The 14,215-nt window shown below is 43.6% G+C and overlaps 1 protein-coding gene across 16 annotated transcripts in view; it reads right to left on the minus strand.

Annotated features, from left to right (window-relative positions):
• Window positions 1–279: 279 nt before the first annotated feature.
• The window catches only part of LTBP1 (latent transforming growth factor beta binding protein 1), a 416,121-nt gene continuing 402,185 nt past the window's right edge, over window positions 280–14,215 (minus strand). For all 16 annotated transcript variants that reach the window (XM_066378530.1, XM_066378532.1, XM_066378534.1 and 13 more), the window contains 3 exons: window positions 8,749–8,871; window positions 2,694–2,843; window positions 280–656 (listed from right to left, as the gene is read on the minus strand). In XM_066378530.1, coding sequence (XP_066234627.1) covers window positions 475–656; window positions 2,694–2,843; window positions 8,749–8,871 — 455 coding nt within the window. In that variant the 3' untranslated portion in view covers window positions 280–474. The remainder of the gene's footprint in view (window positions 657–2,693; window positions 2,844–8,748; window positions 8,872–14,215) is intronic.

The raw sequence follows: 14,215 nt of genomic DNA on the forward strand, positions 1-14,215 counted from the left end.
ACTTGAGAAAAAAACAATCTGAAGGAAAAGAAAAACAGTAGCCAAATAACTGCACAACCAGAAAATGAAAGTTATATAAAATATTTCCACCACTATTTAAATGCCAAATTTAATCAAGCAATAGATAGTAAAAAAAAAAAAAAAAACAAAAACCAAAAAATAAAACAAGACAACATAATAATACAACCTTCTGTTTAAAATAACAGCACTGTTCCACCTCTTTTCCACTGAATTTTACATATGAACAGACTATATATACTGGTTTTTTTCAGAGAAATGTCCATTTGGTCTGTTATACCGGTCAGGCTCACACCACAAATCCTCTCATTGTCTTCTGAGGATGTACAGCAAACACCACGATGTTTCCGTGTTTCCAACATTCTGGGTTAGGTGCAATGTCTCAAGTATAATACATTTCTCTCTTTTCCTTTACACAGTGCAGAGTATATGGGCTTAGGTTATGTAGATTTTCTTTTACTCCAGGTCACTGTCTTTTTCTAAATTCAAGGCGGTGTTCAACGGAGTGCAGTAGTTTGGCTTGTCGGAAGGTATGTAGCCCGGCAGACACAAACACTTGTAGGAGCCTTCCGTGTTGATGCACTTGGCGTTCTTGCAGAGAGACATCCGGTTGTTCAACTCATCACATTCGTTAACATCTGCAACAAGCCAAGCCATACAGGTAAACAAGTGCTGAATACTCCGTGAGCAAATGGAACCCACTGCTTACCTGAGGCGTCAAGAAATCTGGTCTGAACACGACCTGGCTGCTCCCATCCCCCACCCCAAAAACTTTCCCATTTATGTCTGCTTCAATCACGTGAAAGACAAGAAAAGACTTTCTAGGTCATTACAAAGGTAGCTTATCAGGGAAGTTCTAGAATTTCCTTCCGTTATTTAACACAACATGAACAATTAATTTGTTAGCCTGACGTTTTCGTCAAACTTCAAGAAAGCTGGAAGAACTATCCTATTTTTAAATTTTTTTTCTGCAGGTATAGAGCAATTAGATTTGTCAAGACGAATACAGCTGAGAACCAAACCAGTGAGCCGAGAGCCTTCTGAGCAGCCTGTGTTGAGGCTGAAGTTACCTTCTCCGGCTTCTTTCCATAGAAAAGAAAGGCTCTTATACACTTAAAACACCTGTAATAACCCAAGTTACCTGTTTTCCAGACCCACCACAGATCGAGACTAACAAAACTAAAACAGGGAAAGGGATACTACAATAGGGAGAAGAGCCACAAAAATATATAGAAATATAAAAACTTTTAAGTCAAGGGCCTTTTAGCATTGAGGCCAAAGGGCCCTAGAACACAATCTGTTAAGATCATCTATGGTCACAGGGAGAAGGAGAAGTGCATGTTTACTGTCCTTTTAAAAATAATTGGGAAGACAACAAGAGAGTTTTGGGAGGAACTTTTCTGGAATGATTACAATGGATGTTGTACATATGTCAGACCTCTACATTCCCTCATGCTTATGTCAGGTATTCAGGGAAAACACTGTTGGCTGCATAGGCAAAAGCTAAATTTAAAAGTCAAAGTCACTCCCTGGAAACATTCTGCCCTTTGCTCCATATGTGAGGAATTCTACAGGGATTCTTAAATGAGATGGTGTAGACAAAAGAGGGGACACATACTAAACGTGGCAAGATCAGGAGAGGTCTGCATGGTGGCCTTACAAACTCAGAGACCTAAGTAACCACAGAGGATGCTCTGGAATTAGAACTTTCTAACTAAAAGCAGGTCATGGCGCCACAGTCCTGTCCTCGGCCAGATCTTCTCTGACAAAGGTACCTTAACTGAGCCTGTCTGCTGTCTTCTGCAGCTATAACATACTTTGGGAATGCCAGGGTAATTTTTTTTCCAGATCCCTCCGGCCACAATCCCCCACCAGAGCTGGAAATCACAGAGATCCTCATTCTTTTTATTTTTTTATTGATTTTTAGAGAGAGAGAAGAGAGAGAGAGAGAGAGAAGGGGGAGGAGCAGGAAGCATCAACTCCCATATGTGCCTTGACCAGGCAAGCCCAAGGCTTTGAACCAGCAACCTCAGTGTTCCAGGTCGATGCTTTAGCCCACTGCACCCCCACAGGTCAGGCGAGATCCTCATTCTTACGGTTACCGTGTTCATTGTTAACTGCTAACTGTACTATACCCACGTGTAAAAGAAATATGTGTCTATTTGCTTACTTTATATCCAAACCTAGAGGTTTCTTTACTTTACTTTCGCTCGCCACCCTAATCTATCACCAATGGATTTCGTGCCACCTCTTCCTCCTTTGATTGTGATGTATGAAATAAGCTGCAATTCTGCCATTCTCTGGAGCATTTTCTCAATCCACTGAAATTTTGCTTCCTCGAAATTGTTGTCAAGTTTGGCTCAAATAAACTCATAAAAGTTCTCCATAGGTTTAAACATTTCTTCCACTGACAATATCAACTCTGTGTTTTAAAAATTGTGGTAGAATATACAGAACATAAATTTGGCCATTTTAATTATTTTTAAGTAGCTAGTTTAGTGGCCTTAAGTACATTCACATTGCTGCAACCATCACCACCATCTATGTTTAAAACTTTTCTTATCTTCCTAAACTTAAACTCTACAAATCCATCTTAAATGTACTCGAGTGTATGAGATCTGATCACAGGGAATCTCAAGAAAAGAATTATTTCCCATAAGACACATCACTCTTACCAACACAGGTCATCTTGGCCATATCCAGGTGATACCCATCAAAGCAGTCGCAGGTGTAACCTTCCTGCACCCTTACGCAGCGGCCGTTTTCACATCCATTGAGGATGCCACATTCCTCAGCCTGTAGCTCCTCAAAGCTATTTAAAAAACCTGGAAATGACAGGGCAGGCGCCAAGTTAGACATTTTAAACCATTTTTTAAAATTATATGATTCTGAAGTTTATGTTTCCTCAGATGGACGTATTTCAGACACCTTAAATACAGTGTGTCCGTAAAGTCATGGTGCACTTTTGACCGGTCACAGGAAAGCAACAAAAGACAATAGAAATATGAAATCTGCACCAAATAAAAGGAAAACCCTCCCAGTTTCTGTAGGATGATGTGGCAGCATGTGCGCATGCACAGATGATGACGTAACACTGTGTATACAGCAGAGCAGCCCACGGCCACGCCAGTTGAGATGTGGACGGTACAGAGGAAAGTTCAGTGTGTTCTGTGGCTCACTAAATTCAAATGCGTGACCAAAGTGCAACATGAATATCGGCGCGTTTATAACAAAGCGCCACCACATAGGAATAACATTACTCGGTGGGATAAGCAGTTGAAGGAAACCGGCATTACAATTTAAGTTAACACTGAATCTAACTGCAACAAAATATTAAGCATAAAGTATTTAAAAACTTTATATACGTTGTACAGATTAGCCCCATATCTTGAATTCTGATGTTCTATGTTAAAGTCACTTAACACGATCAAGCAAGTATGATTTAGGTTTTGTTCTTAATTGTTTAAAGTTTTAATCTAAAATTCCACATTTCCTGAGTTCTCACTAGCAAATGTCAGGACATCTTTCAGTGCAGAACCAACAGTGAATTTCTCAGTGTTCCGAAGACACTGGCTCAGAACAGCCAGGTGGGTTTGGGGTGGAGCTTTTTCCTGGGAGCTCCCGGGAGAGTGTAAACCGGCTGGCCTCCCCAGGTCCAGTCTGTTTGCTCTGGCTTTGGAACCAGCCTGCCAAAAGGGCTCTGGGGACCAAACAATAAAGGCAGTAAAAAGAACTCAAAACATCTTGATAAATGAGAAAAGTACATCATGCTTGTGTTTAGTAAACCTCAAGCCTTTTTGTAATGAAACAAAGAAGCTCTTGTTCGGCTCTATGTAGAGTTGAGCCGGCTTTAAACTGATTCAGAGCTAGAGTTTAATAGTAGAAAATCAGTTTAAACAGGCATCAAGAGTGTTTAGCTTTCTTTCTAGAGAAGAAAGTTGTAGCTCTAAAGCCATGGTGACTCAAGAACAGGTCTGAGGTAGCCCCTCATCCCCCACCCCACCTTTTGAACCTCACCATGTATTAGCTTCAAAAATGGGGGAGGGGTTGTTGGGGGCTCGGGTAACAAAGGTGAAGGGATTAAGTAGTCTAAAGTGGTAGTTAGAGAGATGTAGATTACAGCATTGGGAATTCAGTCAATAATATCAAGATAAGTATGTATGGAGCGGCGGGCGGGGGGGGGGGGACTTCAAGCAACAGGGGACCACTTTGTAAATATAATTTTAAGGCCTGGCTGGGTAGCTCAGTTGGTTAGAGTATTGTCCCAATATTCCAAGGCTGTAGGTTCCATCCCTGGTCAGGGAACACACAAGAATCAACTAATGAATGCATAAATAAATAGAGCAACAAATCTCTTTCTCGCTCTCCCCCCTCCCACTTCCTCTCTTCCTAAAATCAATTAATTTATAAAAATAAAGCACATGATTTTCAAAACACTTTGCTGTAGATCTGAAACTAATAAACAGAATAATATTGAATGTAAACTGTAATTGAAAAAAAATTAAGAAAAAAATCAAAAGGGGGCCATGACTATTAGGCCTTTAAAGTAATTCTGCAGTGGAACTGCAGGGGGCAGCAGAATATCATGGCTTATGCAGGGCTGTGCGGTCTGACTCGGTGACTTCAAAAATTTAGTAATACATCAACAAACCCTTCCTAATTTTTTAAAAAAATTTTATTTATTGATTTTAGTGAGAGAGGAAGGGGGGAGAGGGAGGGAGTGAGAGAGAGAAAGAGATAGGAATGATATCTGTTCTTGTATGTGCCTTGGCCAGGGATAGAATCAGCAATCTCTGTGCTTTGGAACAATGCTCTAACCAACTGAGCCATCCGGCCAGGGCGCTCTTTTTAAAATTTTAAAAGGAACATAAATATTACAGGTCATCAAGAATATGTCAATATGTCAACAGATCCCCAAAGTCAGTAGGAGAAATACCAACTTAAGGAAATGAAGTCAAATTTCAGGTATGACACATCACAATCATATGACTTTAAAACTACTAAAATTATTTTTTATTAAAGAAATTAAAACATAAAATTAAACCTGAAGTTCCTATACAGACATCAATACACTCCCCCAAATACTTCTATCGGACTCTAACACAGGGGTTAGCATAAGGCAGCCCCTGCCCAGATCTGGCCTGCTGCCCGTCTCCGTACACCACGTTTAACTGGAACACAGCCACGCCCACTCACTGATGTACGTCCGGCTGCCCCCTGAGACCATAGCCAAGCTGGGTAGCTGCAACAGAGATGGGATGGCTGCAAAGCCTACAAATTTTACTAGCTGGTTATTTTAAAAAGTTGATCTCTGCTTTATGTGATTTCAGTTTTATAGATATTGCTCTAAGTAAAGTCACCACCAGCCATCAGCTAACATTATTAATTAATTAATTAACTTACTTGAGACACACACACACACACACACACACACATCAATTTGTTGTTACAGTTATTTATGCATTCACTCGTTGATTCTTTTTTTTTTTTTTTTTTTTTGTATTTTTCCGAAGCTGGAAACGGGGAGGCAGTCAGACAGACTTCCGCATGCACCCGACTGGGATCCACCAGGCATGCCCACCAGGGGGCGATGCTCTGCCCATCTTGGGGCGTCGCTCTGCCGCAATCAGAGCCATTCTAGCGCCTGAGGCAGAGGCCATAGAGCCATCCTCAGTGCCCAGGCAAACTTTGCTCCAGTGGAGCCTTGGCTGCGGGAGGGGAAGAGAGAGACAGAGAGGAAGGAGAGGGGGAGGGGTGGAGAAGCAGATGGGCGCTTCTCCTGTGTGCCCTGGCCGGGAATCAAACCTGGGACTCCTGCACGCCAGATCAATGCTCTACCACTGAGCCACCCGGCCAAGGCACTCGTTGATTCTTGTATGTGGCCTGATGATCAAACCCACAACCTTGCTATGTTGGGACAATGCTCTAACCAACTGAGCTATCCGGCCAGGGCCCATCAGCTGACATTTTTAAGTAACCAGAAGGCAAAAAAGAGATAGTGAATTGTAAAAGTGATAAGAATCCTTAGCCTCCACTCTATGCTTCTATCCACCTAATATCATGATTTCTTCCACAGAGCCAGAAAGCCCTTGCTCCTGGTCTGAGAAGAAGAAGCCATTTCTCATAACTTGCAAAAAGTTTAAAGGTCATTACATAGTCAAGGTTGGAGGTCTTAGAACTGCATCTCAATTTCCTATGTTGCTAAATAAGAAATTGATGTGATACCAACTTGTTTTTTTCTTATCATTTGTATTGAATTAAAAAAAAAGAATTTTAGGGCAGTGTCATCATTAAAAAAAGAATGTACATAAAACAGAACATTGGAACATTAAAATTCCTGAAATCTGAACCCTACTGTGGTAGAGGCTACATGTAAAGCTGGGGGCCTGTGTCAGAGCTGTACAAAGACTTGATCTGGTACTTTGGATTTATGGGGTGGTAAGCTGGGCTTTTTTCAACTTTAACATTTCTTCTCCCTTTCTTTTCCTTTCTCTATCTTTTTAAGGTAAAAGCTCACTGACGTACAACATAAACACAGAGATGTGTATGTCTTCTAAGTACCGTCTTCTAACTGTTTGTGCGTGTAGGCTTCTGTCATGAGCCATGCATGGATATGCATTGTCGATTAAGACAGTGGTAGTCAACTGGGTCCCTACCGCCCACTAGTGGGCATTCCAGCTTTCATGGTGGGTGGTAGTGGAGCAACCAAAGTATAAATAAAAAGACAGATTTAACTATAGTAAGTTGTTTTATAAAGATTTATTCTGCCAAACTTAGCAAAAATCCAACATAAAGTACTTGGTAAGTAATTATTATTATTATATGCTTTAACTTGCTGTAACCCTGCTTTATAAATTTTATAGAGTAAAGTTACTTCCCTACTTTATAAATCACCATTACTATGGAACCAGTGGGCGGTTAGAAAATTTTACTACTAACAGAGATACAAAAGTGGGTGGTAGGTATAAAAAGGTTGACTACCCCTGGATTAAAAGATATCCAAGGTGTTAGAAGTCAGGATAGTGGTTCCCCTTGCATGGAGTGGGCTAAGAAAGAGCACCAGGGCCTCTGCATGCTGGCATGTTTTTGCCCTGGGTGGGGCTTCCACAGGTGTGTCGATCAGCCTAACTGCATTAATAGAATGCTGTGTTCATGTAAAATTTAAAGCACTCTTGATTCTACTGGATGAGCAAGGCCATGCATCCTCAAACAACCAAAGGAAGGAAGAGGAGAAAGGAGAAAGGAGAGAGGTAAAAGGGGGGGAGTGTGAGGGGAAACTGCACAGAAAAAGGAAAAGAGACAGGAAGAAGGGAAAGTCTCTTTAGGTCATGACTGATTTGACTGTGCAGGTGTTGGGGCCCAAGCAGAACCCCCCCCCCAGCTTCTCTGTGTTTTGTAATTCAGCAGCCTCCCCAAAGCCTTAGCCCCCACCCCCTCCCTGGTCGAAGGGGATTCCATTTGAAAATCTGGTGCAGAGCCCGGTCCCCTCCAACGAGGGCCCCTCAGAAAGATGTGGACGAGGCAGCTGGGGCCGGTGCTTCCCTATCCTGGTTCCCGGAGTGACACAACCTACTGTCTGCTAATGTTCATTTTGTACCGTCCTGTCTCTCACACTTCAAGTAATTAGTCTGGACGTGAAAGCTCTGGTTCCCCACTGAAACACTCAGTGTGGCTGCCACCCACGCTGCGGGGCTGCATGCTCTCACAGTTACCTTCTAAAGGGGGGTGGGTTCTCCCCCTCCGCCTCCTGCAAGAAACCCCTGCTCGCAAAGCCAGGAGAGGTTGGCACACGTCGTATTACTTAACACACCCTTCACGAGTGTATTCTAAAACTTAGTTTTTGACCACAAAAGCAATTTTTTTGACCTCCCACTCTAAAATACTTGTAAGAGCAACTCGGTACAGTTAACCTTTTGTCATTTCCTCGTGTGAAAAAAAACCAAAACAAAACACTTCCATGCTAACCAGGTGTTCAAGAAAACCCTCAAATGAGAATACCATTCAATGGGTAAAAAATAATTTTGTTATGGAAACTGCTTAACACTAAAGGTGATTTACTATAAAGAGAGTGAACATAACAGCATCTCAGCCAGCGAGACTGGTAATCTGGGCCAACAGTTCTCAACCTTGAGATGGACAAGGACGACCCCGTCCCCCCGGGCCGGTGAAACCCCAGAGGGACTGATTCCACAGGTCCAGCTTGTGGCCTCAACATCTGCATTTCTTTTTTTTCCCTTTTTTTGATATTTTTCTGAAGCTGGAAATGGGGAGAGACAGTCAGACAGACTCCCGCATGCGCCCGACCAGGATCCACCCGGCACGCCCACTAGGGGGCAACACTCTGCCCACCAGGGGGCGATGCTCTGCCCCTCGGGGTGTCGCTCTGTTGCAACCAGAGCCACTCTAGCACCTGGGGCAGAGGCCAAGGAGCCATCCCCAGCACCCGGGCCATCTTTGCTCCAATGGAGCCTCAGCTGCGGGAGGGGAAGAGAGAGACAGAGAGGAAGGAGAGGGGGAGGGGTGGAGAAGCAGATGGGCGCTTCTCCTGTGTGCCCTGGCCAGGAATCAAACCCGGGACCTCTGCATGCCAGGCCGACGCTCTACCACTGAGCCAACCGGCCAGGTCCAACATCTGCATTTCTAACAAGTTCCCGGGGACTACATTTTGAGAACTGCTGACTAATCTTTAACCACAATTTCATTTCAAAGTAACCAAAAACTTGTGCTTACGGTCCTGAATGAAGTAGGGATCCGCTTCTGGAGCGTACTGTTCGCTAAAGTCCACCAAGGCATCCCGTCCGTACGGCCGCCGGCGTCCTGTGACGGGGATGTTACACAGCTGGGCATAGCCATCTAAGAAACAACAACAAGACGTGTGACACACTTTCCTCATCTGCTAGCACTCCACACAGCGCCTTACCGTGCAGAGCCCCAGGTGTCTGCCAGGGCACAGCCCCCGCGGGCCGTGTCTCCCACCCACACCGCTGGTCTGTGTATCTCAATATTCCTCCTGGGAGCACCATCCAGTCACACACAATGAATGCTGCAGGACATGACCACGACTCTAACCTGAATTCTAAATCAAAAACTGTAGCTGAACAGTTGGTAGAACGTATCCCAGTAGAGGGTAAGGCGCTAAGAAAAATGGGCCACCCGAGAGTAACGCGGGCCTGTTGGGAAAATGACTTCAAAATATACCATCAAAACATTCTAAGGCTATAAAGTAGTTATTCTTGCAGACCGGTGCCTTTCTCTTCACTAGAGAGAGAGAGAGAAAAAAAAATTTATCTCTGGAAATCTAAAAATTAGACAACTAGCAAACAAAAATGCTGTAAGGTACCATTTACATAGTACATATTATTATAGCTCTATGCATGCTCAAGACTTGGTCCTTATGAATAGGATTACAGTAATGATGTCATCATCATCATCATCATCATCATCATAGTGTAGTATAGACAGCAGTAATAATAGCTAGCATGTATAGTGCTTGTGCTGGGTACTATTCTTAGTACATATGAATTCACTAAAACACTACTCACACCACCCCAGAAGAAGTACTGTTATCATCCCCCTTTTACAGACAACAATACGGAAGCACACAGAGGTCAGGTGACAGCTGATCTGTGGCAGCACCAGGTTGGGACTCAGTAAAGAAGCACCACCTTGCACACTTCGCATCCTGCCTCTCCTACAACTACCTCAGCTCCTTTGTAGATCTTGTCTTTATCTCTTCTGCACCCCAAATAGATCCATCTGCAGTTACCCCTTCCTGAAGCCATATCCCTGTTCCCCTCTGGGTCAGCCCAAGGCCATCTGGCTTCTAAACTCTCCTCTAGTCCCCTTCACAGGACCCACCCAGCACATGGGATCCTGGGTCTGCATCTGTCTGGGCTGAGACTGAGCTTTCCTGCCTGCGTTAGGAGCACAGTTATTAAGAAGGTCTAGCGATGAAAGCTCTAGAAGGGATAGCTTCATGTTGTAAATGCATGTTTTATACAAATATGCTGCCTGAGGACTCATCTAGCAGACGGCTAAAATTCTGGGGCTTCCCAGACTTCACCAGCTCTGCCAAAATTGTGAGACGCAGTTTAGCAGGTCCCAGGATTGGACGGACACTGCCAGGACAGTCACGTGAGCCACGGCCGCTTGCCTGGACCACAGAGTGGGAGAGCCGTCCTCTTTTCGTTTCCTTCTGTAACACACAAAACTAAAGAAACGCACTAAGGCAATAGTATGAACGCTCAAGGCTTTCCTTCACCCCCAAACTTAAAGGAGTCAAAGCTGTGTGTCTGAAAGCATAAGTGTACACACACACACACACACACACACACACACACACACACACACACACACTTCTCCCCCAGAACTGCACCAAGAAGTATAAGGCCAGGAAGGGCCCTGCTCCATTGGATAGGGGCGTGTTATGGTTGCCCCTTCCTGAAATTCTCCTCCTGCAGAAGCATCCCAGCAACAACATGCTTATCCCAGACAGCCCAGTATTTTTGCATGAAAGCATTTCATGAGAAATATTAATTTCATTAAGGAAATAGCTGAACCTAGAAAAAGATCCTTGATCTGAAAAAAATCCCCAAACTTCAAGCAAAGAGAACACACATGTCTGTCAGTTCTGCTTCAAGTCTCAGAAAGAAGAATTAAGGAGATCCCTGCAAGAGCATTGCTGAGATGTTTACCCGTTTCAAGAGCTGAGGTCATTTCTCTCTCATGACTTTTTGCATACATTTGTTGTACATCTGAAAGGGAGTCTTGTTCTATATTTTATATCCAAGCAACAGTTGTGATCAAGAATAGATATTAAAGATAAATTAATTCATGTTCTTATTTTGTAAAACTAAATCCAGACACAGCCAAGCAAGCTTCTCTCTGACATATGGCTCTCAATGATGCCTTGCTGAGTTTCTGGTCCGAGATAGGTCCATTCCAGGGCTTTCTGACCTTCCAGGCCATGACTTTGCCCTAGACCAGTGGTAGTCAACCTAGTCCCTACCGCCCACTAGTGGGCATTCCAGCTTTCATGGTGGGCGGTAGCGAAGCAACCAAAGTATAAATAAAAAGATAGATTTAACTATAGTAAGTTGTTTTATAAAGATTTACTCTGCCAAACAGCAAAAATCCAACATAAAGTACTTGGTAAGTAATTATTATTATATGCTTTAACTTGCTGTAACTCTGCTTTATAAATTTTATAAAGTAAAGTTACTTCCCTACTTTATAAATCACCATTTCTGTGAAACCGGTGGGCGGTTAGAAAATTTTACTACTAACAGAGATACAAAAGTGGGCGGGAGGTATAAAAAGGTTGACTACCCCTGCCCTAGACCATTCCTTGTCCACTAAGAAACGAGCTTAGGCCTGACCCGTGGTGGTGCAGTGGGTAAAGCACTGACCTGGAATGCTGAGGTCGCCAGTTCAAAAACTCGGCTTGCCTGGTCAAGACACATATGGGAGTTGATGTTTTCTGCTCCTCCCCCCATTCTCTTTCTCTCTTCCTCTCTCTCTCTCTCTCTCTCTTTCTCTCTCCCTCCCTCCATCTCCTCTCTCTAAAATGAATAAATAAAATCTAAAAAAAAAATTAAAAAAAGAGATGAGCTGGTGGAGCTCTCACCATCTAGCATTGCAAAAGGAAGGAGGAGCCGACTGTGAAAGCAGCGGCCACAAGGACCAGACTTCTGTTCCTGTGGAGTGCTGATGAGCACCTCCCAGAAAAGGTGGCACTTGTCCTGAAACTAAATAGGTCAGCAGAATTTACTCTATAGGAGAAGATATTTTGGATTGACTTTTTAAAAAGCTTACCCAAAAGCATCAAGAAGGCACACTGTAAACTGGGTTTGGACACTACCAAGTGGCTCCTAGGAAGGCTTCTAACCTGATGCAGGCTGGTGAAGGGGGACAAAGAGGAATGGGGGGGGACTTCTGGAACTCGCGGCATCTTTTTTGTCCTCCCCTCCTCCCCAGCCATGCATTTACCTTTTAAGATTCTAGAACTTCCTGTCCTTTGCTGCTCTACTTTCTCTAAAATCGGTAATATTCCAAACGTCAAGACAGTTTGGTCAGTTACCAAAACATCATTTCTGCATTAAATGCACTCTCTTTTGCACAAGAAGACCTGCTACAGTCCCATCATCGCCAGGACATGCATTTGGAGCTATCCTTTTCTGGGAGCACGGATGGGTCTGTCCCAGTCCCTCCAGGCCACCTCTCCAGCAGTGCACATCTGCTCTCCTTACCGACCGGGGCCAAGGGGACGGGGTCATGGAAAGAACGTGGGCTTTGGAGGCAGAAGCTGGGGCTCAAGTCCTGACTGTACCACCTACTTTTCAACTTGGCAAGTTTGGGCAAGTCTCAGTTTCCATCTCTGTCACATGCAGATAACACTCTGTCTACCTCCCTCTGTGACACTGACGTATAAAACTGAGATAACGTTATGGAACTGTTCATACATTGTGGAGCACCAAGACAATGGAGGGTATAATTTTTTTCTTGTAGGTAAATTCACTAAAGTCTGTACAGAACAAACAACTGGAAATAAGGACTTTCAAAAGCAATATCAGAATGACTGATACAAATTTTAGTGTGAGCAAAGCTTTTTAAAAAATATTTTATTTATTCGTTTTTAGAGAGAGAGGAGAGAGGAGAGAGAAAGAGAAGGGGGGAGGAACAGAAAGCATCAACTCCCATATGTGCCTTGACCAGGCAAGCCTGGGCTTTCGAACTGGCGACCTCAGCATTGTAGGTCACTGTTCTATCTGCTGTGCCATGGCAGGTCAGGCTAGTGTGAGCAAAACTTAAAGGTAGTTGTCAATGGACAGAGGATTACGCAGTAAATTAAGAGCCATGGAAGCACAGTGTCTTGATGTCTTTAGATAATGCAATTTAGAAACTGAAAGATTATTTGGAATTTTATAACAGAAGAAAACTTTAATTCAGTAAATAGAAGCCTTCATTTCAGACATAAGGCTTACTTACTGACAGCTTTAGCAACTATAATTACTTGGTTGAACAGTGATAAAATATGAACAATAACACACTTCAACACTAGATATACAGAACTCAAAGTATAGGGGAAAAACTCATGTTCAACAATTCTTACTATTTGCCTGAACTGATCATAAATGTATTGAGTCAAGAGTAGGCTTTTCGCCATCTCCCAGGAGAGTAATTGGAATATCACATTATTTTCTTTCTAAAAAAATTTTCCATTGACTTTTGGCGGGGGGGGGGGGGGGGGGGGGGGGGGGGGGGGGCAAGGGGCAGGGAGAAGCATCAACTCACTGTTTGACCTACTTGTTCTATTTAGTTGTGCACTCATTGGTTTCTTCTAAGCGGTGCCCTGATCAGGATTGAACCCGTGACCTCAGTGCACCAGGACTATGCTTTATCCACTGAGCAACCTGGTCAGGGACTCACAGGATTTTCTAATGAGTCTTGCGCAAGGTGGCCTCTTCAGGATCTGGGCACATGCACACTTCTGGCATGTCTGGGCCTCTGAGCAAACCCCACACCACAACCAGTACCCATTGTAGTGTGAAGGTGCTTGGTCTCGGTTAACTCTAGGACTGGGTCACGGCTACAATCCAGCTTGGGGACACAGTGAATTGTGGTTGGCTGACGGTACAGAGGCTGGGATAGCAGGTACCTAAACTACTTGCACAAATTCCCATGACAACCCATGAGAACCTCTTGGCTGTCACTTCATTCAACTCGACATGTACAGACAGGCACATATATTCTGTCCCTATAGTCTTTTTTCTTCTCCAAAACACCCTTTACTTACTCCATCAACAACAATTAAGCACCTAGTTGCCCAAGGCTTGGTGAAACAAGTAACTAACTTTGCTTAGTAGGCAAAGCTTGTAATTTGGGAGGCAAATACTATTTATGAGAAACCATACAATGTGTCCATCCAGGATCCAGCCAAATGCGAATGTAAAATGAATAGGAAATTAAAATATTCACACCTCAAAGCCCCCCGCCCCTGCAGTCCCCACCTCCCCAAGCGCAAATGCTAAGCTCCCGATCAAAGCTAGGAAGAGACACACATGGTGGTGTAGGACACCATCACTAAGGGGTCTAAACAAGATCCAGGCCATTGATCATACTCATTCCCCTGGCATGGCGGATTCATGTAACAGATGGTGCTTTGATTTTAATTTTAAAGTAAAAAAAAACCAAAACA

Source organism: Saccopteryx leptura, chromosome 3, assembly GCF_036850995.1.
Source record: "Saccopteryx leptura isolate mSacLep1 chromosome 3, mSacLep1_pri_phased_curated, whole genome shotgun sequence".
Lineage (NCBI taxonomy): Eukaryota > Metazoa > Chordata > Mammalia > Chiroptera > Emballonuridae > Saccopteryx > Saccopteryx leptura.